The sequence below is a fragment of the Chrysemys picta genome, chromosome 2 (genome assembly GCF_011386835.1).
Source record: "Chrysemys picta bellii isolate R12L10 chromosome 2, ASM1138683v2, whole genome shotgun sequence".
NCBI lineage: Eukaryota > Metazoa > Chordata > Testudines > Emydidae > Chrysemys > Chrysemys picta.
The window spans coordinates 139,140,651-139,163,244 of NC_088792.1; the positions used below are offsets into that span (position 1 = coordinate 139,140,651).

General features: G+C 43.7%; 1 protein-coding gene across 2 annotated transcripts in view; it reads right to left on the reverse strand.

Moving 5' to 3' along the window:
- MYO10 (myosin X) overlaps positions 1-22,594 on the reverse strand; it is a 248,865-nt gene that overhangs the window by 90,420 nt on the left and 135,851 nt on the right. The window contains exons 4-9 of one of the 2 annotated variants that reach the window (XM_005290206.5): positions 18,422-18,609; positions 6,953-7,087; positions 4,800-4,924; positions 3,731-3,744; positions 3,523-3,607; positions 2,363-2,466 (exon numbers count right to left, since the gene is read on the reverse strand). In XM_005290206.5, coding sequence (XP_005290263.1) covers positions 2,363-2,466; positions 3,523-3,607; positions 3,731-3,744; positions 4,800-4,924; positions 6,953-7,087; positions 18,422-18,609 — 651 coding nt within the window. Of the gene's footprint in view, positions 1-400; positions 585-2,362; positions 2,467-3,522; positions 3,608-3,730; positions 3,745-4,799; positions 4,925-6,952; positions 7,088-18,421; positions 18,610-22,594 lie in introns of those variants that run through there. The other variant, XM_042845779.2, reaches the window with a different exon arrangement.

The window sequence follows — 22,594 nt, forward strand, 5'->3', positions numbered from 1 at the left end:
CAAATTTGGTCTGGCTGCCCACCCCGCCCATCATGATGGAGGGGCTGCTTGGACAAACCCGAGTGGCACTGCGACCCCAGAAGTCACAATACCAGGAATGAGGAACTGAACTCAGCCAGCCCTGTGGGACTGGAACCTTTTGGTTCATGAGCCACAGATTGAGAAACCCTGATCTAATCTGACATCAGTATAACACAGACGATGGAACTTCACCCAGTAATTCCACTTGTTCCTGATGATTTTTAACAAATTTCTTGTGATTGTCCCTAATCCTATTGGCCATAGTTATAACTATAGAGGGAGGTACAAGCTGAAGAGATTTTATTAATAGGATCCAGTTCATGGCACAGTAATAACAGATGTCACAAGAATACTTAGGAATGCATGTGTGTGCGCTCACACTGCAGATCCCCACTCCACTGGAGAAGAACTTTTGGAACACAAAGGAAAGAAAAACATCTAGGGGGGGAATCATCTGTAGCCTCTTGGAAAAGGTCATTAGAATGCATATGACTGAAAGAAGAATGAAGTACGGCTTAGGAATTTTGAAGTCACTGAAGCCACATTCTCAGCCTTAGGAAGATCTGTAAGGAAATAAGGGATGGGGGTGCATGAAACAGGGAAGGAACAGGACCCCCCAAGATGCAAAATGTCCCTGTCCCTCATTATAAGGAAAGCAGTGTAGAAAAGCCCCCATTCTGTGCCCAAATTTCTGCTTCTAAAATACTCCAGAATGCAAGATTTACATGTCAAGTTAATTTCATGCTCTACCTGCCTCAAGCCGATTAGCGCAAATTAAATGTCATGCTACTCAACCTGAACTATATGACTGCAATGTGGATATCACCTACTTTCACAAAAATATTTCTGTCATGAAATTAGGTAATTTTATAGCTGCAAAAACAAATATACATAAACACCTTTTAAATAAACTGTACCTGGCCATTTTTATTGGTTTTCAAATCCCATAGAGTACATGCCACACTGAAATGGTGGTGGTACTAGGAAAAGAAATTGATAATTCTGGTAATAGTAAGAGTCAGCTAATTACTGTAACTAATTGCTGACACTAATGTGGGTGTGAAAGTCAAGGCTACCCAGAGAAATCCTCAATTAGTGTGAGTGCCTCCATTTCACCCGTGTTTCCATTCTATTTAATAATCATATCTGATCACTTACTCCACATACCAGATTATCTTTATTGCACCCTTTCTCCCCCAAAGGCACATGGCTAGAAGAGATTGGAAAGCTGCAGAAGTCCACATACTACCATGGATTTGCTATTTCTATATTTCAGTAAATAGTGCAGAAAGTGTACGAAGCCTTGAAATGAGAGAAGCAGCAGAAATATGTACACTGGTCATGCAAAATAAGGTGGCTTGTTTTCTTTTAGTCAGAAGGTTAATGTTCCCATAAAAGAAAAGCTGCTTCCTGATTGCTCAGTATTTTTATTTGACTGTTTTGTATGAACTGTCCCAGGAGCATAAACAGCAAACAGATACGGAAGTGATGCTTCTCTTTTATACACACAACCAGCCCTCACAGTGTACACCCAATAGTTATGAAGAAAAAAAGCCATCTAGTTTATTCCAGATACTAAAATCTTACAGAAGGTGCAAACACCTTTGGAATGGGATGGGAGTGCTACACTGTATTCTAATGGATGGTTGGGGTAAGTTAGGTAAACAATAGAACACTTGTTTGGTTTTGTCAAAAAAAGTGGGAATGAATCAGAAAATGTACAGGTTCTCAATCAATTGTGAAACAAGACACTTTATGCTTCCATCACACACTGTGTACATTCTTTGTTATATCCTGTGGTGTCCTATTTCGGATGTGCATTATTAATGTATTTACTCTGTAGCATCCCATTCCCACCATCATGCGTTGAGTAATTTGCTCCTAGGTATGAATACATATGTCCTTTGTTATAAAATACTGTAACAGTAATTCTACATAAGTCGTGCATGGAAGGTAAGGTGGGTGAATGTCTGATTGCCTTCCACTGCTGTCCTCTGTTCTGCAATTTAATTGCTTTCCTTTCCAAGGAGTGTTGGGAGAGTGACTTCATATCCTGCATGCATGGAAAGAAATGCTCCCTGTGATAGCGAAGTGTATGACAGAAAATTAGTCACTTCTGGGCAACAGTAAACACTGATATTCCATGAGGCACCTTATGCCCATGTGGAGTGCTGTTCAAGTGAGTGGGATTGCACATAGCCATGACCATGGACTGATCCTTCTGCAAGATTAGGACCCTAGTTAGCCACAGATCAGGACAGCTTTCATTGAAACCACTATCAAGCAAAGAGATGTGAAACTTATCACCCTTGAACCATAAAGAACTGGTCAAACAACTCACAATGACTTCCTTGAAGGAGTCTTTGTCATTGATTGTCTTATCCGCTACACATCCAGACTGATTCAGGTAGTGGTAGTGCTCTGGTACAGATAAGTAAAATGCATCTGCAAAGAGAAAAAACAAGTCACCACTTTAGCAGTTAAAAAATTAATTAATCTTTCATTTACTTGAGATATACATGAGCAGGGACACAAAATCAAGTGGTTTATAACAGTGGTTCTCAACGAGGGGTATACGTACCCCTGGGGGGGTACACAGAGGTCTTCCAGGGACTACATCAACTCATCTAGATATTTGCCTAGTTTTACAACAAGCTACGTAAAAAGCATCAGCAAACTAAACTTTCATACAATGACTTGTTTATACTGTTCTATACACTGAAATGTAAGGACAATATTTATATTCCAATAGATTTATTTTATAATTGTATGGTAAAAATGGGAAAGTAAGCAATTTTTCACTAATAGTGTGCTGTGACACTTTTGTATTTTTATGTCTGATTTTTTAAACAAGTAGGTTTTAAGTGAGGTGTAACTTCGGGGTACGCAAAATAAGTCAGACTCCTGAAAGGGGTACAGTAGTCTGGAAAGGTTGAGAGCCTCTGGTTTATAGCAATGGAAAATGTATCAGATTCATTGGATAATTTTCATTTTAGCTAGCTGTGAAACACCATGACCTGTACTCTTCATCGCACACATTCAGGTGGCCAAAAAGGTGGTGCTAACACAGCTTAGACATTTTTACACAAATGCTATTTCTCTTGCTAAGGGGTTAATCTTCATGATAAGGGACTGTGAGAATACGATTCCTTCTCCTTTCTTCCCTTTGGAATTTCCTAGTGCCCAGCCAAGAGAGTCAGGGACAAGGCCACATCGCAGTGTCCAGCCTGAGTAACTATCCCAAGGTCACAAAGTGAGTCTGCGGCAGCTGGGAATAAACCTCAGGAGGCCTGGTGGCATTCCTATGCTAGAGACACTGCTTGTAGCAAGATGAGCTCACAAAACATGCTCGGTGAATTCAGATTAAATAAATAATCTATTTCTCTTGTTCGGTTATTGGTTTACCACAGCACTGTCACCGCAAGATGGTGTTTCATGACTGAAATAGTACTGGCAAAGAGCCATTGCAAACAGTTGTGTGAGCAGAGCTTTGTCACTCACCTTTCTCTTCCTCTTCTATCCCTGCCAGCAGTGCATAGAATATGTGATAATTTCTCTCCCCAGGGTTCTGCCTTACTACACGGTTCTGTCAAAGCAAATAAGATTTCTGTTTAGGGGATTATTTTTAAAGGGAACCTATTCCCCAGCAATTTTTGAGAAAGTCTATGAATAAAACAAAAATACTGGATGACAGCAAATGTTGACTTACTTTTTCTAATAAATCTTTAGTGTGGAAGAAAATGATCCGTCAAGGGATAAAACAGTGAAGTTAAAGAACTATATGTTTACAACTCCCTAGCGGCTTAACTTCAGAGACTAAAAAGAACATTGTGGTCTGTGTCGTGTACCTGTTTGCACAGCAAAAGGAGGAGCGTTTCCATAACTAACACATTCAGCCACTTCTAATCCCAAAGTTTTTTTCAACAGAACATACTGAAGTATTGTCATATTCTGGACCAAATGAGGATTTGAAGTGACACCTACCTTTCTGCTTAACTTTCTGTTTGCTGGTTAGTTTGGTGCCTGCTTTAAGGGTGAAATTCACCCACCTTGCATGAAGTGTGAACAAACAACTTTTGTGCAAAGATCTAGGCAGGATTTGGAGGTTGAGAGTGTGGGGACAGAATCACCCCCTCAAAGACACACAAGGGGGATGCAGCTGTTCCACAGCCAGTAATCCTGCGACAGTGCAGGAATAGCAAACACAACCCAACACCCCTATACAGGGCCTATGTCTACTTCATCTATGTAACTGCAAATCCTGAAGTTACACCCCTAATTCCCCAACCTGCAGTGTCCTATGTGAAACTGGTACATAGCCCAGCGCTGCAGCATGCAAGCAGTGTGGCCAACCAGAGGCTACCCCTCCCCCCTCACACAATGGAACCTCTCACTTCTGCTCTGCACAGGCCTTTCCTTGCCCATTATGCCCTTGGATGAATTTCACCTGGCTGGTGAAGAGCTGGTAATCAGAGTTTTTCCCATGAAGTTAAGACATTAGCAGCTCACTCTGGAGAAACATGCTCGTTAGCCATAATACCAGAAATGAGAAAGGTTTGGTGATTTTATATCTAGATAAAGGAATGGACAGATGGACACACACAGACTGAATCTGGACTTATTGATTTCTCTTGAAGTTCACTCAGGAAAGTTTTTTTTAACCTGGAATCTTTGGGTGTGGGCAGAGGGACAGGCGAAGGCTAATATTTCCCCCCAGAACAGACACAGGGAGCACATCATCCTGAACTACACAGGCACTCAGCAAGGAGAGAGGATACAATCTACAATTCTTCCTCCCTGGATGTTTCCCTTCTGACAGATGTTCAGCTGAACAAACTTCCCAAAGCGACTTGAGTTGTTGTTGTAAACAGTCTTCGCGTTGCCAAAAGCTTCCATAATTGGGCTGTGAAAATAAGGGAGGACGACAAATGTATTAACTTGTGACTGGAATGCCATTGATAGGAGCACTGCACTCCAGTGCTCAAGGAAAGGCATAATCCCCATAAAGCCCAACTCTAACATTATCCTCAGACATGGCCTACATCCTTACTCATTACCATCGCTCTAGACCAGGGGTTCTCAAACTTCATTGCACCATGATCCCCTTCTGACAACAAAAATTACTGCACGACCCCAGGAGGGGGGACTGAGCCCGCCTGAGCCCCACCGTCCAGAGGCCAAAGCCAAAGGCTAAGGGCTTCAGCCCCAGGCAGGGGGCCTGTAACCTGAGTCTGACCATCCAGGGCTGATGCCCTTGGGCTTTGGCACTAGGAAATGGGGCTTGGGCCCTGGGCCCCAGCAAGTGTAAGCCAGTCCTGGCGACCCCATTAAAATGGGTTCGCAGCCCACTTTGGGGTCCTGACCCACAGTTTCAGAACCACTGCTCTAGACAACTCAGTTATACCACTGGCTGTATGTCTGCAGGTAGTAAAGTAGCTATAATACTATATAAGAAAAAGACATTAACCACTGTACAGCTTTGAGTATATAACTGAAATAGGATTTATTACAACAGGTCTATATTATAACTGTTGTTGAGTGTTTGCATTATAGTAAAGACAGAGGCCCCCAGTCAAGCCAAGACCCAATTGTGCAGCGTGCCATATCGGTGTATAGGAGACCGTTCTCGTCCTAAAGAACTTACACAATCTTACTTTAGTGGATGAAAACAGAGATGGGGGAGGGACAGGGAAGATGTGTGACAGTGATAGCAACAGATCTGTTCATAGTCTAGCTGTGTGCACAACTTCTTGTTAAAACATTGAGTGAATTTAGTGCTTGTGGAAGGTACCTGATTAACAGCAAATAGATCCATCAAATCAGCTCGCCTGATTTTCCCTTACCTCAGCAAGCTATCTTCAGTTGCCCTGCTGATCCTTACTACCCCCTTCTGTTTCCCTTTAGCTCCCCCTCAAGCCTCTCTCCTATCCACCAAATAATAAAATCTCCCCACCCCATCCGCCTCTCCCCCTCTCGCACCTCCTGTTGCCTTCCTCACTCCCATCCCCGCAGCTCAGCTCCAAACAAAAATGAAAAAAAATAACTAAGAAACAATCCCAATTTGTACAAAACCACTTCACGCATTGCACAGAACCATTCCATTGGTGATCCTGTTACTGTGACCTGGGCCCTCCCACACCACCACGCTTATTGTTTTCTAAATGCACCCACGTGTCATGTGTAAAATAGATTGCAAGTACTTCAAAGCAGGGACAGTCTAGTTTGTTCTGTAAAATGCCTAACATTCGGGTGATTTATAAATACATAACTAACACAAATAATCAGTAATGCTATAGCATCCGCAGGGCAGGCTTCGTCCACGCTGCCTTATCAATATACACTTCTACCCTGATATAACGCGATCCGATATAACACGAATTTGGATAGAACGCGGTAAAGCAGTGCTCCGGGGGGGCGGGGCTGCGCACTCCGGTGGATCAAAGCAAGTTTGATATAACGCGGTTTCACCTATAACACAGTAAGATTTTTTGGCTCCCGAGGATAGCGTTATATCGAGGTAGAGGAGACCTAGACCTAGAGCTCCGCTGACTTTTATTTTGATTTTAAAAAACTTACAGCTGTAATTTAAAATGTAAGGGGGAAAACAGTGGAAAATCCATAGTGCATATGAAATTCTAAAAGAGAAAAAAAATCACTGGGAAAAGCCTGCAATGTAAATCAACAGCTCCACATACACCAAGAATTGGTGTCTGCAACACAGAACTTACAGCCAAAGAACCACAAACATTGGAGATGGAAAAGACCTGGAACGTCATCTGTCTACTCCCTGGGTGCCAGTGCAGGATTATTTTACAGTGTTTTGTGCAGCAGTCTAGTTTTAAATGTCTTCAGCTTCAGTGGTTGTTCTACCTCTGTCACTCTGTATTGTGTGCAACACTATGGACCATGTATGAGGATATGAACATAATACCTGCTCTCAAGAATAGCTTGCTCCACGCAGGAGGTCTTTTCCTTACAGGACAGTTCCAGCGAATGTTGGCTCATGGCAGATAAGAACTTGAGAATCAGCTTAGTACTTTCTGTCTTACCAGCACCACTTTCACCACTGAAAGACAAAAAAACATACCACAGCGTTTCTACTTTGACTATGTTCATGGGGGGAAAAAATCCTTGGTCTGGCCTACATCAAGGCACTCACAAGCCAGAGTAAAGGGAGTGATTAGAGAGGGCTGTCAGACCATGACAATCTGAATGAGTGAGATTTAAAACGCTATGAGAATTTAAATGTCTCACTGGAACACAGTGCTAAACGCATAATAACTCCACGCTTCTACAGCACTTTTCAGCCAGGATCTCCATTTATTAACATATGACAAGCACCCCTTCAACTCCTGTGAGGCACCCCAGGGCTGTAGAGATGACATAATACACCACTGCTGAAATGCAGCCACCGCGGAATGGAAAACAGCACAAGGAGGCATGGCCACATAGCTACAGATATGCTAAAAACTGCTGTAAAGCTAATCCAAAATCAGGAGTCTCCTACAGACTTGGTAAGGCTGCAGCATGGTTATGTATAGAAGGATAACCATAGGGGAGGGAGCCTTGGTGTGAAACGGAGCATTAATAAGTGTGTAGGAGGTTATCTATGCATATCTATGGCACTGCATACTTAAATATTATTACTACTGTTCATAGTGAAGATGATGATGATGATGATACAGGTTTCTTTTAAACAAAGGTTTTTCATGTAGGGGCAGACTCTGAACTTAGTCATACCAGCATAAATCCATAGCAACTCTATGTACTTTTACCTAATCCCCCCTCATTTTTATTTTATATATAAAAATATTATATGTATAAATTATAATTTATTTTAAACAGAATCCAAAAAAACACCTATTGCCTCATATAGCAACTAATCTGATTTGGTAAAATTATATGCAAAATTTGTGCCAAAACAAAGGAAAAAGTTAAATGTGCAGAGATTTTGATGTGACACATTTAAAGACCCATTGATATTTGAAAAAATAGACCATTTAAAAACAATCACTGCTGAAACAAACAGAATATGAAATATTGAATTTCGATTACTAGACCATTTGCCTAAAAACAGTGAGCCAAATTTTGCTTTCCTGTCCAATCCCATTTCCTTCAATAATGTTGCATCTGGGCAGGTTCAGAGCATAATTTAACCAATAATTTAACTGAGCTTATTTCCTAAAAACTCAATTATCTGACTTGCTTATTTCTCACCTGAAGTCATTGGACAAAATTCTGACTTTAAATATATGCATTTAATTCCTATTCACTTTCATGGAAATTGGGCACACTTAGGTCCTGATCCCACCTCCACATTGCAGCCAATGGGAGTTCTGTCATTGACTTCAATGGATGAGAACTGGGCACATATACAATGCACAATTTGGTTACTAAGCAAAAGTGGTGACTGTGGTGCCCTTATGTTATCAGAGAGGTTTCTAGTGAGGAGCAAAGAACAGATGCAGCCCCAAGAAGCAAACATCAGATTTCCATGCAAGTACACCTCAACAATTTAAAATAAAATAAAAATCAGGGAAGAGACATCTAGAATATATACACCGCTACCTTGATATAACGCAACACGATATAACACGAATTCGGATATAACGCGATAAAGCAGTGCTCCGGGAGGGGGGGGGGCGGGGCTGTGCACTCCAGTGGATCAAAGCAAGTTCAATATAACGCGGTTTCACCTATAACGCGGTAAGATTTTTTGGCTCCCGAGGACAGCGTTATATCGAGGTAGAGGTGTATATAAAATGTATCGAGAGATCTGTGTCTAAATGTTTTGCATAGCTTTCCAGAAGGTGTCAGCAACTCTTAAAAATGATTCACAACTTCATATAAAAGATATAGTATATTTATTCTGATATGTGCTGGAGTCTCTACAACCCTAGCATTGTAACAGGCTCTTGGCTGACCTTCATTCATCCATCACACATTTACATTCTATCCAAAATTCTGCAGTACATTTAATTTATTTTGACCTTTTATAACTCTCATGTGATCTTTCTATTACATTGGCACCCTGCGCACATGAGAATTAGCAACAGCACTTCCGGGATTCATTTTTAAATAGCTTTATACTTCAGTGCCTTTACATTTGCCAGATAAAAACAACAAAATATCCCACTTTACTGATGTATATTTCCTGCCTGCCCTCTGCCCTCTGCGCCAAGATCTTTGGCTGGCATACATCAGCATAGACTCACCGCAGTTATAGCTATGTCAGTGTAGGCCAGCTAAGGATCTGGATCGCTCTCCAATTATTAGAGTTGCCATTTCTGTCCTGTGCCATGGGCCAAATTCTGCTCTGACTCACCCTGGTGTGAATCTGAAATAATTCTACTGAAGCCAATGGAGTCACTCTGGATTTATACTGGGGGTAACTGGGAGCAGCATTTGGCTATACTTTTGTGCTAGTAATGCTTTTAAATTTGGTTTTTAAAGTTTTTTTTCTTCCTATTTCTAATATAGTTGGTACCATGCTTAGTTATGTTTTGCTGCTGCTTTCTTTGCAGCTCTTTGACCCAATGCAAGTTGTATTATTAATAAAAAATATGAAAACACACCAAGTACTCCAAACTTTCCATTCATCGTTTGCATGACTGCTACAACTCAAACACTTACATTGTGTTGTGGTAGTTTAGTCCCACAAAATCCTCAGGGAAGTAGACTCTTTTTAGTGTGCACTCAACCTTTCAACTAACCTCTCACCCCAAGCATTTTTAAATGCAAAGCCTGTTCCAATCCATTACATTCAGTGCTCTGGATACACGAAGTATGACAGCAGTCTGTGAGGTCCTCATTTTGGAAATCTTTAATCTTTCTCCATCACTTGTTCCACATGTCATGCTTTCTGAAGGGCAAAACAGTCTGAACTTTGAACTACTGGAGGCGAAAGAGGATCAGTAAAAGACTTCTCACTCCGAGGGCTTTCATATGCAAAATGACTGAACCAACACACTCTAAATCACACCTCAGTTCAATCTTTTGGCTTTATAACTTACATGACAGATAAAAAATAAAGCCCCCACAGCAAACATGGCTCTTAAAATGCACTGTTTAATCTTGGTATGTCAGTCTCATAAATAAAGTCTTCCCATTAAAAAGTTCTAGTCTTGTCCAAAGGGTAGCTTGTTTTATGTTGATCTTCAATCTGAGCAAAAAAGTTTCAGGCAGTCAGCTGATAATAAAGTGAATGGTCCAATGTTGGATTGTGATTTCAGGTTTGCTGTTTCCATTTCTTTAGTTGTTTTAGGGTTCGTATTTTTTTAAGCTTTTAATTTTAAAAAATGGAAGAACTACCAGCATACGAGGAGAGGAATACACATGGATAAGGCCAGCTAAAAATCAAGCTAAGGTGTTACCCTACATCTGCACTAGGAGAAAGGTCCAGTTTAGGTCTGACTTAGCTAATGCGTTACCTATGCCCGACCTACACTCGACCACTTATCCTAGTTAAGACAACCACCCTGTGAGCTGAAAAAGGGAGGATTCCTCTCCCACCCCTGCAGAGATACCCAGAGCCCAGTCCAGCTACTCAGGCTGGGTGCCGGGCCTGGGGTTCGTCTCTCCAAATACAACAGCGGTACCTTATTTTGCAGTCTGTCTGTTGTGTTATAATAGCTAATTGTTTCGAATGAAATGATCCTGTGATGTAAGGTGTAGATTGATACAAAGTTTAAAGCAGTATGAACATGTCTCGGTGTAGTCATCTCTGTACCAAAGGCTTTAAGTATATAAACGGCATCAGTAATATTCTGCCTGGCAGAGCTCAAGGGCCACTTCACACAGTGCCAGTTTCAATGGAGTAATGGAGTCACATGATAATCACAACTTGCTATGCACATGCTGGATAGCAGTGTTTGCAACATGGCATTAGATCAGTATGTTAGGATACTGCATCATTGTGACTCAGTATTATCGTGTAATAATGCAGCACTGTCTAACAGAAATCGCATAATTACTGTGTCTTTCTGCAACTCCATTTAAAACACTTCCTCAACCTTCCCCTGGCTTTTATGTGGTAAAGATGGCTTTATATTAATAAACACTGGGTTTTATTTTGCAATCGAGTCAGTCCTGGTAACATTACACTCCCATTTTCCTACCTTACCTCTCCAATTAGAGAAAAATTCATAGCATTTAAAAATAATCCCACATATTTGTTTTTAAATTATATTCTGAACATTTGTATTCACAGGAGTCTCTTCAAAAAAATTGTAAAACTGATTAAGTCCACTAGGGGGTGCTTCATGCCTAGACAATTCCAAATGGTGCTAAATGCCTTTAGTTTATAATGCAGTTCTAACATCCTATCATTTTAGATACAACGTAACAATGAACAAGAGCAATACATTGGGATTTGAAAGCTGACGACTCACAACTTCATTTTAGCTTAACTTGGGTACAATACTTGTTTTATATCATAGTTTTGAAGACGGAATTTGCTAAGATTTCCTTTGGTGCCTTTGCAGGCAACATAACTAACACTCTGAATTCAGACATGTGGCAGCTAAGTTCTGCTTCTCATTACCATTTTCAAACATCAGAGCTAACCTGCCCAATAAAACTGACAAAACTAATCACTCCAATATCTTTCAATTCTAAACAAATAAACCAGGCCTGGCCAAGGTTTTTAAAAGTGACTAGTCATTTTGAACACATCAATTTTTGCATAACCTGAATGCAGGGCCGGCTTTAGGCCAATTCAACCAATTCCCCTGAATCGGGCCCCGCCCCTAAGAGGGCCCCGCGCCCAAGCCCCGGTACGGCGTACCAGCAAGAGCCAGTGCGCTGTACCCGGGTGGCCCGGCTTCCCCAGGGGGCAATTTAAAGGGCCTGGGACTCCCAGCAGGGGCTGGAGCCCCAGGCCCTTTAAATTGCCACCAGACCCCCACTGCTGGAGCCCTGGGGTAGGGCTGCGGGGCTCTGAGGGCTATTTAAAAACTCCGGGGCTCCCATTGCTTCTACCGCCCCGGCCCTTTAAATAGCCGCTGGAGTCCCGCCACTTCCCCAGGGCTCCCGCAGCTATTGAAAGGGCTGGGGCGGTGGAAGCAGGGGAGCCCCAGGTCCTTTAAATAGCCCCCAAGCCCCGGGCTGCTGCTGCTGCTACCCCGGTGGGGGAAGGAGGAGGAGAAGGGGGCACTTACCATACAGGGTGGGCTCTGCCCGCACCAGCTCTGCATCCCCTGACCTGTCTCCAGCCAGCCCCGCACCCACTGCCCAGCCCGCAGCCAGCCCCTGCCTGCAGCCAGCCCCTGCCGCACCCCCTTCCCTGCACCCCCTGCCCTGCCGCTGCCCGCAGCCAGCCCCTCACCCCCTGCCCACAGCCAGTCCCTGCCGCACCCCTGGCCCTGTCTCCAGCCAACCCCTGCCGCACCCCCCTGCAGCCCTGCCCAAAGCCAGCCAGCCCCACACACACCCCTTCCCGCACCAGCCCTGCACCCCCTGCCCTGTCTCCAGCCAACCCCTGCCGCACCCCCCTGCCTGAAGCCAGCCAGTCCTGCACTCCTCTGTCTCCAGCCCTGCCAACCCCTGCGGCCCTGCCTGAAGCCAGCCAGCCCACCCCACACCCTCCTGTCTCCAGCCAGACTCACACCCCTTGCCCTGCCTGCAGCCAGACCCTGCCTACAGCCAGCCCCATGTCCAGTGGTGCCCTGCAGTTCCCAGGGCATAACCCTGCACACCTGCTTCAATGAGGGGGGCAGGGAGCAGCTGGGACCCACACATGTGCACACCCTAGGGTGACCAGACAGCAAGTGTGAAAAATCGGGACAGGGGGTGGGGGTAATAGGATCCTATATAAGAAAAAGACCCCAAAACTGGGACTGTCCCTATAAAATCAGGACATCTGGTCACCCTAGCACACCCCCAGGGAGTGGTGGGGACCCACACATGTGAAACGGAGCTCATTTCTAGTTCAGGCCCATCTTTTTAAAAAAGAACTTTAGGTAGGGTTAACATACATCCGTATTTTCCTGGACATGTCAGGCTTTTTGGTTCATAAATCGCTGTCCGGGAGGAAATACAGACTTATGGTAACCCTATTGGTACAAAAAATACATACTGTGGCACAGCCCTTAAATCAGAATTTTTTATAGGGAACCGGTTGTTAGTAATGAATGTTTTTTTTTGTTTTTTGTTTTTATAGTCATCCCTGCCGGGGCCCCGCCAAAAATGTTCGAATTGGGCCCCGCATTTCCTAAAGCCGGCCCTGCCTGAATGAGACGCCTCAACGGAGCCTGATTTTCAGAGGGTGTCAAAGGATAACTGTCCACTTTAAGGGGACATGGGGCCAGCCACACCTGTGCCATAAGTAATTAGCTGCTTCCCAGCCTGAAGATTCGGGACTAAGGAGGGTCACGTGATAGCTTAAGAAACACCTGAGCCTTATAAATGGGCCTAGAAACCAGTCTGTGTACTGGAACCACAGGGAGTGGGGCCGGCTTCTATGGCAGGTCCTGAGCCAGGGTCTGCAGGAGTTGGGTTACTCCAGAAGAACCATTTCCGGGGCCCAGTGCTCTCTAGTGGAACAGGCAAGGATGCCAGGAAGAGAGCTCAGCAGGGTGTGAGAACACAGTACACCCAGGGACTGAAGGCTCTATCCCGGAGCCATAAAGACTCTCACAGGTAGCCCAGAAGGGGGCTGGGAATAGACCCGAGAGGATGGGCTGAAGAAAAGCCCCCAAAGAGCAGAAAAACATTTTTGTTTGTTGGGATTTTTAGTTTGAATTTCTTGTTCTGTGACTTGGCTAGAGGGTTAAGTCACAACTCCAGCACGGACCCATGTCTGGGAAGCCGAGGAGAATAACCTCAGGAAAGGAAACTGGGACAGGGAGTGTTCAGCCACACCACACTCAGCCAGCAGGGAGCTTCTATGGGGCAGCCATGTTCCCACAAACAGTGGGGTTTTAGCGCTTTCTGAAAATCAGGCCCCTTCAAGGTCTCAAGTCTGCCACCCAAAACTGAGATGCCAAAAACACTAGCCATGTTTAAAAGTCTTGGCCCATGTTATTAGTCTGCTCAGACTGACTCTCAGCCTAAAAAAATAAATAAATCACTTCATATCAGAGAAACTGGCATTGATTTTCTTTGATTCTTTTTAATTATAGCTATGAGCACAATTTCCTTTTAAATTTTGTAAAAGTGAAACCTACCCTTATAAAGTTGTGTTGCAGTATTTGTCCAAAACGTAGCATTTTACAAATGCTAACCAACTGCTTTGGGCCAGGCCTGCAGAAAATTGTTGTAAGGATAGAAGTTGTGAATGTGAAATTTTCCCAAATGATGTTTTGCCTGCACTGTGGCTCAACAGACCCAGCAGGCTCCTGGAACTTGGCAGGCTTGTGTTCTATTCCGGCAGTGCCACCAGCCTGCCAGGTGATCTTGGACAAGTCACTTCACTTCTTTGTACTTTCGTGTCCCCATCTGTAAAATGGCAGTACTATTACTTACTGCTTCTGTAAACTGCTTTAAGATCTAAGGATAAAAAATGCTATATAAAAACTAGGTATTGCTATTATTATTGGTGTGATCCCTAAGAACCTCTCCATGCCAACTGGCAAAGGACTCATGGTTTTGTATCAGGCCTGAGTCACTCACTGCACCTAGCACAGTGCTTCACAGTTTTCACCCAAAAAGGGTTGTGCAAAGTGTCCAATCGAAGCTTACGTCGTACGAATCTTCATTGGTCGTTGTGTGATGTAAGTATGGGTGACATTTAAGAATTTGTATGTATGTATTGAACATATATTTAGAATCTGTGTCCCTAGCAGGTTGACAAGCAGGTTTTGCCAGACAATGGGATGTGGAATCACCTATCTCACTAGGTCTCTGATGTAAATTAAGCATTGTAAACCCAACACAAAACAAGCCCTATTTGCATGTAAAGTCAACAGGAAAACAGGCTGATGGGGTGGTGGGGAGATGTGAACTCAACAGGGGAGCACATACCAGAGTCTGACTTTGGGGCATAAGAAGGCAACATGACCCCTCTTTTATCCTGCACCTGAGGGGATAACCAGGCAATGCGGTTACATCCATGAAAACAGGACCTCAGCCAACCTGGACTGAAGCGCTGCAGAAAAGGCTTAGGTGAGATAAGTCGGCTTTCAATAAGGATTGTAGCCTGTTAAATTATTTTTTAGTCTCAAAAAGGCGTGTTATACTTTTATTTCTAACCTGTTGTTCTTGTTATCCTTGCTCACTATCTCTTAAATCTTAACCTTTGATTTGTTTTCACTATAAGTAGATTACAGCACTGTGTTGTTAGATTGATTCAACTGAGTATCAGCTCCAAACAAGCTGGTGTGTTTATACTATTCCTTGGAAGCAGCAAACCTGGTAACTACCATGAGTGTCTGTGACAGGGGAATGCTCTTCAAGAGTGCTTGGGGTTCCCCTGTTGTTAACTTACAAAGCAGAGTAAGACAGGTAGAGTCCTGAGGAGAGTGCATGAGTGGTTGAAAGGCTGGTGCTGTTCAGGCGCTGACACTCAGCGACCACACGAAAGACTCCCTCATGCTGGAGGCGGGGGGGGGGGGGGGGGGAGGGGGGGAGAGACAAGGTTACACTCGGTCCTGGGCACCCAAAGAAAGTGTCACAGTTGGGCATGATTCTGATCGCCCCCTCAGCTATTATACAGGAAGTCTTCCCCTGTGTCTTAGATAGAGGTCCCAGTAGCACACCTCTTCCAAACAATTTGCATAGTTATCAGGCCAGATGTTAACCAAACCATTAGCTGGACCCACGGCAGAGCACGCACACAACCAAATGAAAGAGAGCAGTGAACAAGAAAAATGAAACGAATCAACACAAATCAATCAACAGAGACAAGATTTGAGACACATTTGTTTAAAAGTCAGCTGAACAAGTAAATTAACCAGGTTTGTCACAAACACTGGTGATGCTAGTGGGGATAATGCATTCAAAATGCTTAAACCGTTGACTTACCATGTTTCCACTGTACCTGGCATCAAACCAATTACTGCCAATATGAATACAATGCCAACATGACGTAGGTCATCCTTCACCAACTCTTTTATGAAGCCAAGTAATTACTGTGACTAATGTAAAAGGATTTCCCACTGTCTCAGTCTGTAAGCCAGACGTATTTGATGGAGTGTAGGATTTTGTCCCATGCCCATGTCTTTCTGGCAAAAGCCCTTCCCTGCCCCTCACTATGCTAATACTCTATAGTAACTGCTCACATATACTGACTCTTTTCACCAGTGCTGTGGTTCCTAGTTACGACAAAACCCAGCATTCCTCCCAGGGGCATATGAAGAGCTGGAAGAAAGGTGCCTCTTGTCTCAACACAAAAGAGCATGGAACGGGATTAATAAATAGTGGACGTCATACCAGTAGCCACTACGCTGGTTCCACAGGTGGCTTCACATCCCAAGTTTCAGCGCAAACTGGCTGTATTCAAGCAGTTTTCTGATAGTATGCCATGAAATCATCTGACTCCAGCCTGGTTTCATATACAGTGACAGAGACCTTTTTGTATATTATTGCTTTAAGAGGTGCCATCTGGACTCAACATTACACAGTCACAATATACAGTCCAAAGAGAAATGGGATTCTCTCAGCCCATGTTTGAAACATGCAGGCAGCCAAACTGGCGCTGTTACTAGCGTTTGTGTGGGAGGTGGGTGCTGGGATTGGTATTTAAGAGCTTTTTAGTGACATTTAAGGTACAGAATAATTCAATCTGGTTTACATTCCCAGCAAGAGCATGGCTCTGAATTACATGTGCCAGATCATGCCCTTCACAAGAAAAACCAACATTGCTGATCAGTATCCTCTTATGTGGGAAAACCTCTGCTGACGGGAGGGAAATGATGCCACAGAGTGGCTTTCACTTGGCCACATCCCCTCTAAACCCAGCCATGCCCCTTACAATAGTAGAGTCCCACACTTGTCGAAGGGTTTTTCGTGGAGTTCGAGGGAGGAAAGATGCTGTCTGAGCCTCAAATCTCCTCTCTAACAAAAACTGGAACCTTTTCGTTTCCAGAGACCATGGTCAGGCCCCGTGGTATTTTACTTGTCTGAACCACCCCCCCACCTCCAACGTATTGGTCAGGCAGCCTCTCTTTTGGATTAGGAGTGATATGCATCCATTTCCAGGGCCCATCCTGGAAGGGGGACCTGTCTTTTTCAACTGATCTTTTTCCACAGCTTAGCCTAGGAATCATTTTTGTTTCAAAAGGTTATTTTCCTCTAAGAAAGTGAGCAAGATAGGATAGAGAGAGAGGAAGAAATCCAATGACCTGTAAGCTTTAATACTTCTGCTTACATCAGCAGTTTACATTAATCTCAAGGAAAGCTGTGTTTTCTCATGGTTAGAGCAGAGGAAAATCAAAACTCCAGGGTTATATTCCCCACTCTGCTACTGTGTAACTTCAGTGGTGATCCCGGACAAGTCTTTTGACTTTACTATGTCTTCATTTTTCCCTCTACAAGATGAATAAGCTACTTACTTACATTACAAGGTTGTGAGGCTTAATTAATGAGGGCTCGGTCATGAGCCCAGGTGGGCAGAGGATGTAAGGGGATGTGAGGAGCCTCTTGCTCCTGCTTGCAGGCTATCCATATCACTAAACCCTGTGAAGAGTGGGGAAGCAGCTGCCACCAGGCTGCTGCTCCCCATCCTGCGTAGATGTGTGGAGAATGGGCAACCAGGGGCATGGAGTAGGCGGAGCCTTAGCTTCACCCTCAGTCAGCAGGGGAAGTAATCTGCCTCAAGGAAAGAGCTGGCTCACTGAATTTCTCCCATGCAACAAGGGGGAAGCAGGGGCTGAACTGTGACTGAGCGCTACTGAAGTGCCAGCTGCAGTTCTGAACACCAGCAAACAGCAGACCACAGGGGAAGCTATTACATCTCCATCAAACTAAAGCATAATCAGGTTAAACAATAGGAGAAAGAAGAAAAATTAATTACACGGAATTAAATAGCCAATGAGTTGGGAGGACTTCATTATTATTATTTATAGGTTCCCTGACATTCTTTTTTTGACGGATGCAATTTTCAAGACTAGTGATGACAAATTATCAGGCTGTACAGTGAAGCAGAAGCCAATGGAAAGAGTGAAGCATTTAGAGCGAAATAAGGAAGTAAGTGAACAGTCAAAAGTGTGTGGAGTTCAGACATCTTTTCATTAAATGACTGCAGGGCATATATAAGCAAAAAATGCTTTGTCTTTCAAGGGCTGATTAGGATCACGTAGTAATTCTACATCTGCACACATCTAATGATTAATGAGGTTAGGGGAAAGGGTCAGAGCATGCTCTTCCTCTGTGCTTTTCCCCCCAGCATTCCAAGCATTCATTTTCAATTTACCTTTAAAGTTCAGCAGTAGGACTAGGAATAATGAATGCAGTAGCCACTTACCTGATGAGAACACACTGGTTGTCATGACGTTTCCATAGGCAGCGGTAGCACTCGTTAGCGACAGCAAAGATATGAGGTGGAATTTCCCCCATGTGGTGCTTGCTGTATTGCTCTACTGCAGTGCGGTCATAGAGTCCCGGAATGGCCTTGTAGGGGTTCACAGAGGCAACAATGGAGCCGATATAGGTCTGAAAAGGCACACAAAACAGGATCCCTGGGTTAACTATGTATGTTAAGGATCTACAGGGAGTTCTTTGGAGACAGAAAGAGCAACTTACCCTATGTTTGCAACTGCCTAGCACATGGCAGGGGCACTATCTGATACAGGTGTACAGTATGTTGTCTGTGTCTTGCTCTGATATTAGCAGCAGCCTGTTAAACGTTTCCACCTGCCTTGCACATTTGGGCATCATTTAACTGCATGCAAATGTCAACAAAGACTAATAAAAGCTTGTTTCACACACACTTTTGGAGACCTAAAATCTCATCTGTTAACATTTTATGCTACACTTGGGTCCGTAAAACAGTTGGAGGACTCGGCTGAACTGTCCATAGCACCAAAATCCCGCACCATACTTGGAGAGAAGCATCTCTTGCTGTGCCAGTCACCCCATTGGCCTGGAGCGGCAAACCGCAGCCAGTGGGAGCCGCGATCGGCCGAACCTGTGGACGTGGCAGGTAAACAAACCAGCCCGGCCCACCAGGGTGCTTACCCTGGCGGGCCACGGGCCAAAGGTTGTTGATCCCTGGTTTAATGCATATTTTAGACAGGAATGTGCATCCTGATTCCAATTGCAATTAAACCTATCCATACACACACACACACACACAAAATGAAGAGCTATGGAGGATACTTTCCTCCCAACTGACAGAGCAAAGAGAAGGCCGCTTGTCAGTGAGCAGGCCCCTCAAATAAAGTTGAGTTAAAATGGGCAGGAGCATTTCACCCCATCCGGGGAGCTGCTTCATGTATAATATATTTCTGGAGCATGTACTCACTCATTGTTGAGCGCGATATTCTGATTTACATTTTGCTAGTCATTGGTTTGAGGGATGTTTAGAAATTAGATTCAGGGGCCAAATTCCTGTTTTCAAAGGAGGTGGTCTGGACAGGCACTGGTGTAAGACAAGAATTGGGCCCAGGACACTTAGAAAGTATCTGTACTCACCTTTTGCATAGCAAGGCCCTAATCCTGCAATAACCACCTCATGAGCAGATCTGTGTCTACATGAAGTCAAGAGGAGTCTACCTGTGTGGAGCTCATTGCAGATTCAGGACCTTATTTCTATTAATTCAGTGCCTGACTTGGGAAAGTTTAAAAAAGTGCTGCTCTGTTGCTACCTTCTCCACCAGCCTCACACTACATGCCCCAGGAGCGTAGCCTCAGGCTCTTTGGTCCCGTCAATTCCCCTTTCTAATAAGCTTTGAAAACATGATTCAATTTAATAAAATGTACTAACCTAAGTTTCCCTTTCCCAAGGTCTGCTCTGTACATCCTTACATTTTCTTGTTCTTTCCTTCATTCCCTCCCATCTCACCCTGGTACTCACATTCCTTACCTCAAGCTCTTCTTAGTATGTGCTCTCCTTCCCCATTGTTCTCTTGCACTTGTATTTCCCTCTCCCTCAATCCTTTTGTCTTCATTTTTATAGTGGGCCTAATAAAAGCAGATGCTTTGAGCTTCTGTTTTCTAATGTCACTAGAATGTCCTTGGTATTATGACAGCTTTGTTATGCATTGTTAGGGGAACAATATTCCACATTATAACCTGTGGATATTTTACAAATCTGTGTACTTATAATCTGTTGGTTTTACAAAAATTCCCATGCTGTGCAACGGCCATTAGGGAACGTGACATCTAGAGGAAAGGCACAATCTAAATGTAAGATAATAACATTAGTCATGTTACAGAATTGCATTAACATCACTGTAATCTACTGGGGGCATCCCCTCTAGGATTTTGGAATAACCAAAGCGGAAACGTCCCCTGGAGAATCTCTCCTAGGTTTTATACAGATTCCAGCATAGGTTGGTATAGGCAAGATTTTCAGCTATTAGTACGCATTGCGTGAATACAGTACAGACAATCAATAACGCTCACAGCTATGCACATAGTTCCGTATCACATTATTGAGTCTCAGTGTTTGATTTAAGGAGACCCCATGTAACCACATCAATACTAATCTGACTTTTATGGAATATAAACATGCACCCGAAACCTCTCCCACGACCAAAAATGTAACAACAAAATAAAAGAACATTCCATACCGGTCTCATGACAAATCAGAAGCCAAGACCATTTGTTTCAGAGGAGCACTGCTAGAATCTCTGCAATGGACAATTCTGCAAGAGTTTGGCCATATGGGAAGTTTCATCCTAACCCCAGTTAGTTAGCAGCTGATTTATGCCCTTAAGCATGAGAGGTTATATCCCTTGTTGTGAGGATCTGAGGTCTGGGTCTGCAAGCTCTGGGGCAGCTGCCATGTCCACGCTGTCACCTGACAGCTCCGGGGAAACAGGGAACTCCAGTCTATGAGTACTATGGGTTCAAGCAGCACTGGATGTCCCACCCACGGAGGCCCAGACTGGCTCAGGCATGCTATTTAAGGCCTAGGGAAAGCACCTGCAGTGAAGACTATCTGTGCAACTAGGCGGGCCCCTGGTTTGTTGCTGCAAACAGACCCTGCTACGCTGCTCTTGATACCTTACCTTCCTTGTTCCTGTTCCAGCCCTGCTCCTGATACCTAGCCTCAAGTCTGGTCCCAGCTCCTGGCCCCTTGTCCTGCCCGTTCCCCTAATCCTACTTTGGCTGGCTCACTTGGCGCCTATCCACTGCAGCTCATCTATCTCAACTCTGACCTGATCCTATGCTGTGACACTAGTACAGACTTCTGCTTCTGGCCTTGAGCAGATAGACTGAACACAGGCCACATTATCGAGCCCCCTCTAACCCAGGCCTTGACCTGTGCCCAGTAGCCGAGATCCTGATACTTATCATTTTTATCCCATCTAATATAACCGTGGATGTTTTCATTACCCACATAATCTAAATGGTATGGAGCAGAACAACTATGAGCTTGTGTCCTAGTTTAGGACTCAACTTTCTGGCCCGCATGGGAACTACACTAACTGAATCACAATAAGCAAAATTAGAAATGACACAGCCCTTTCCTTGGTGGCAGGTTTGCTAATGCTGTGTGTGCATATGTGAATGTGTTGGTGAATAAGATTGTGGGGGGTGGGGGTGCACGTGCAAAAAAGTAGGAGCAGAATTTTTTATTACAGGGGTTTAACATCAATAATCCTATGTCTACGCCAACCCTCATTTGTATCGTAAACTGAAGCAGTCAATAGTCAAAAATATGTATTAACTGCTTCATTATGCTAATACCATGCAGCAATGGTTCAGACAAAGGCAGTTCCAGAAGGAAAGCACTTCTCACTAAATGCCTGTCATTTCCCCTTTGCTGAAATCAGAATGAATTCCATTTTCTGCTGATTTCCTGAAACTCCTAATTGGACTTTGAAAATGAAGAGTTAACTTCCTTTGATCTATACATTCCAAGGGAATAACGAACAGGACGGGACAGCTTTTACATTTGCCAGTGGTCTAACCAGCACACAGGATTTCACGTTTCTGAAAAGGTTAAAGGATGTTTCAAAGAAACATAGTTAAAGGAGCTTCCACTCTCCTAGTCTCCAGCATAAGCCCAAGTTTCATAAATCAGTGAAAACATCTTGGATGGGAAAACTTATATTCACTTGTCTGTCATTCCCAATACACAACCACCATTCAAATAAAAGACTTAGGCCAACAGCTTCCATGCAACCCCCCATTGCAGATCCCCACAGAATTGCTGAGAGTTATTATAGAGACCCTGCAGTGCCACTGAGAGCAAGAAGTAACAAAACCAAGAACAATAATTCATTCTTTTTAGATGTCTGCTACGAATCAATTTAATAATGCGGTTTACAATACAAACCAGTCAGAAAATAGTACATAGCACAATGCAGTCCAAATCCTAATAGGAGGTTTTGATACTACTGCAATATAAATGTTAAACAAAAATAATTAATAATAATAATTAATAAATCAAAAAGGAGTCTGTCCATTTAAAAGGAGAAGATAATTGGGTTTGCTTCTTTATAACTCAGAAAGAGGGAATTAGTAT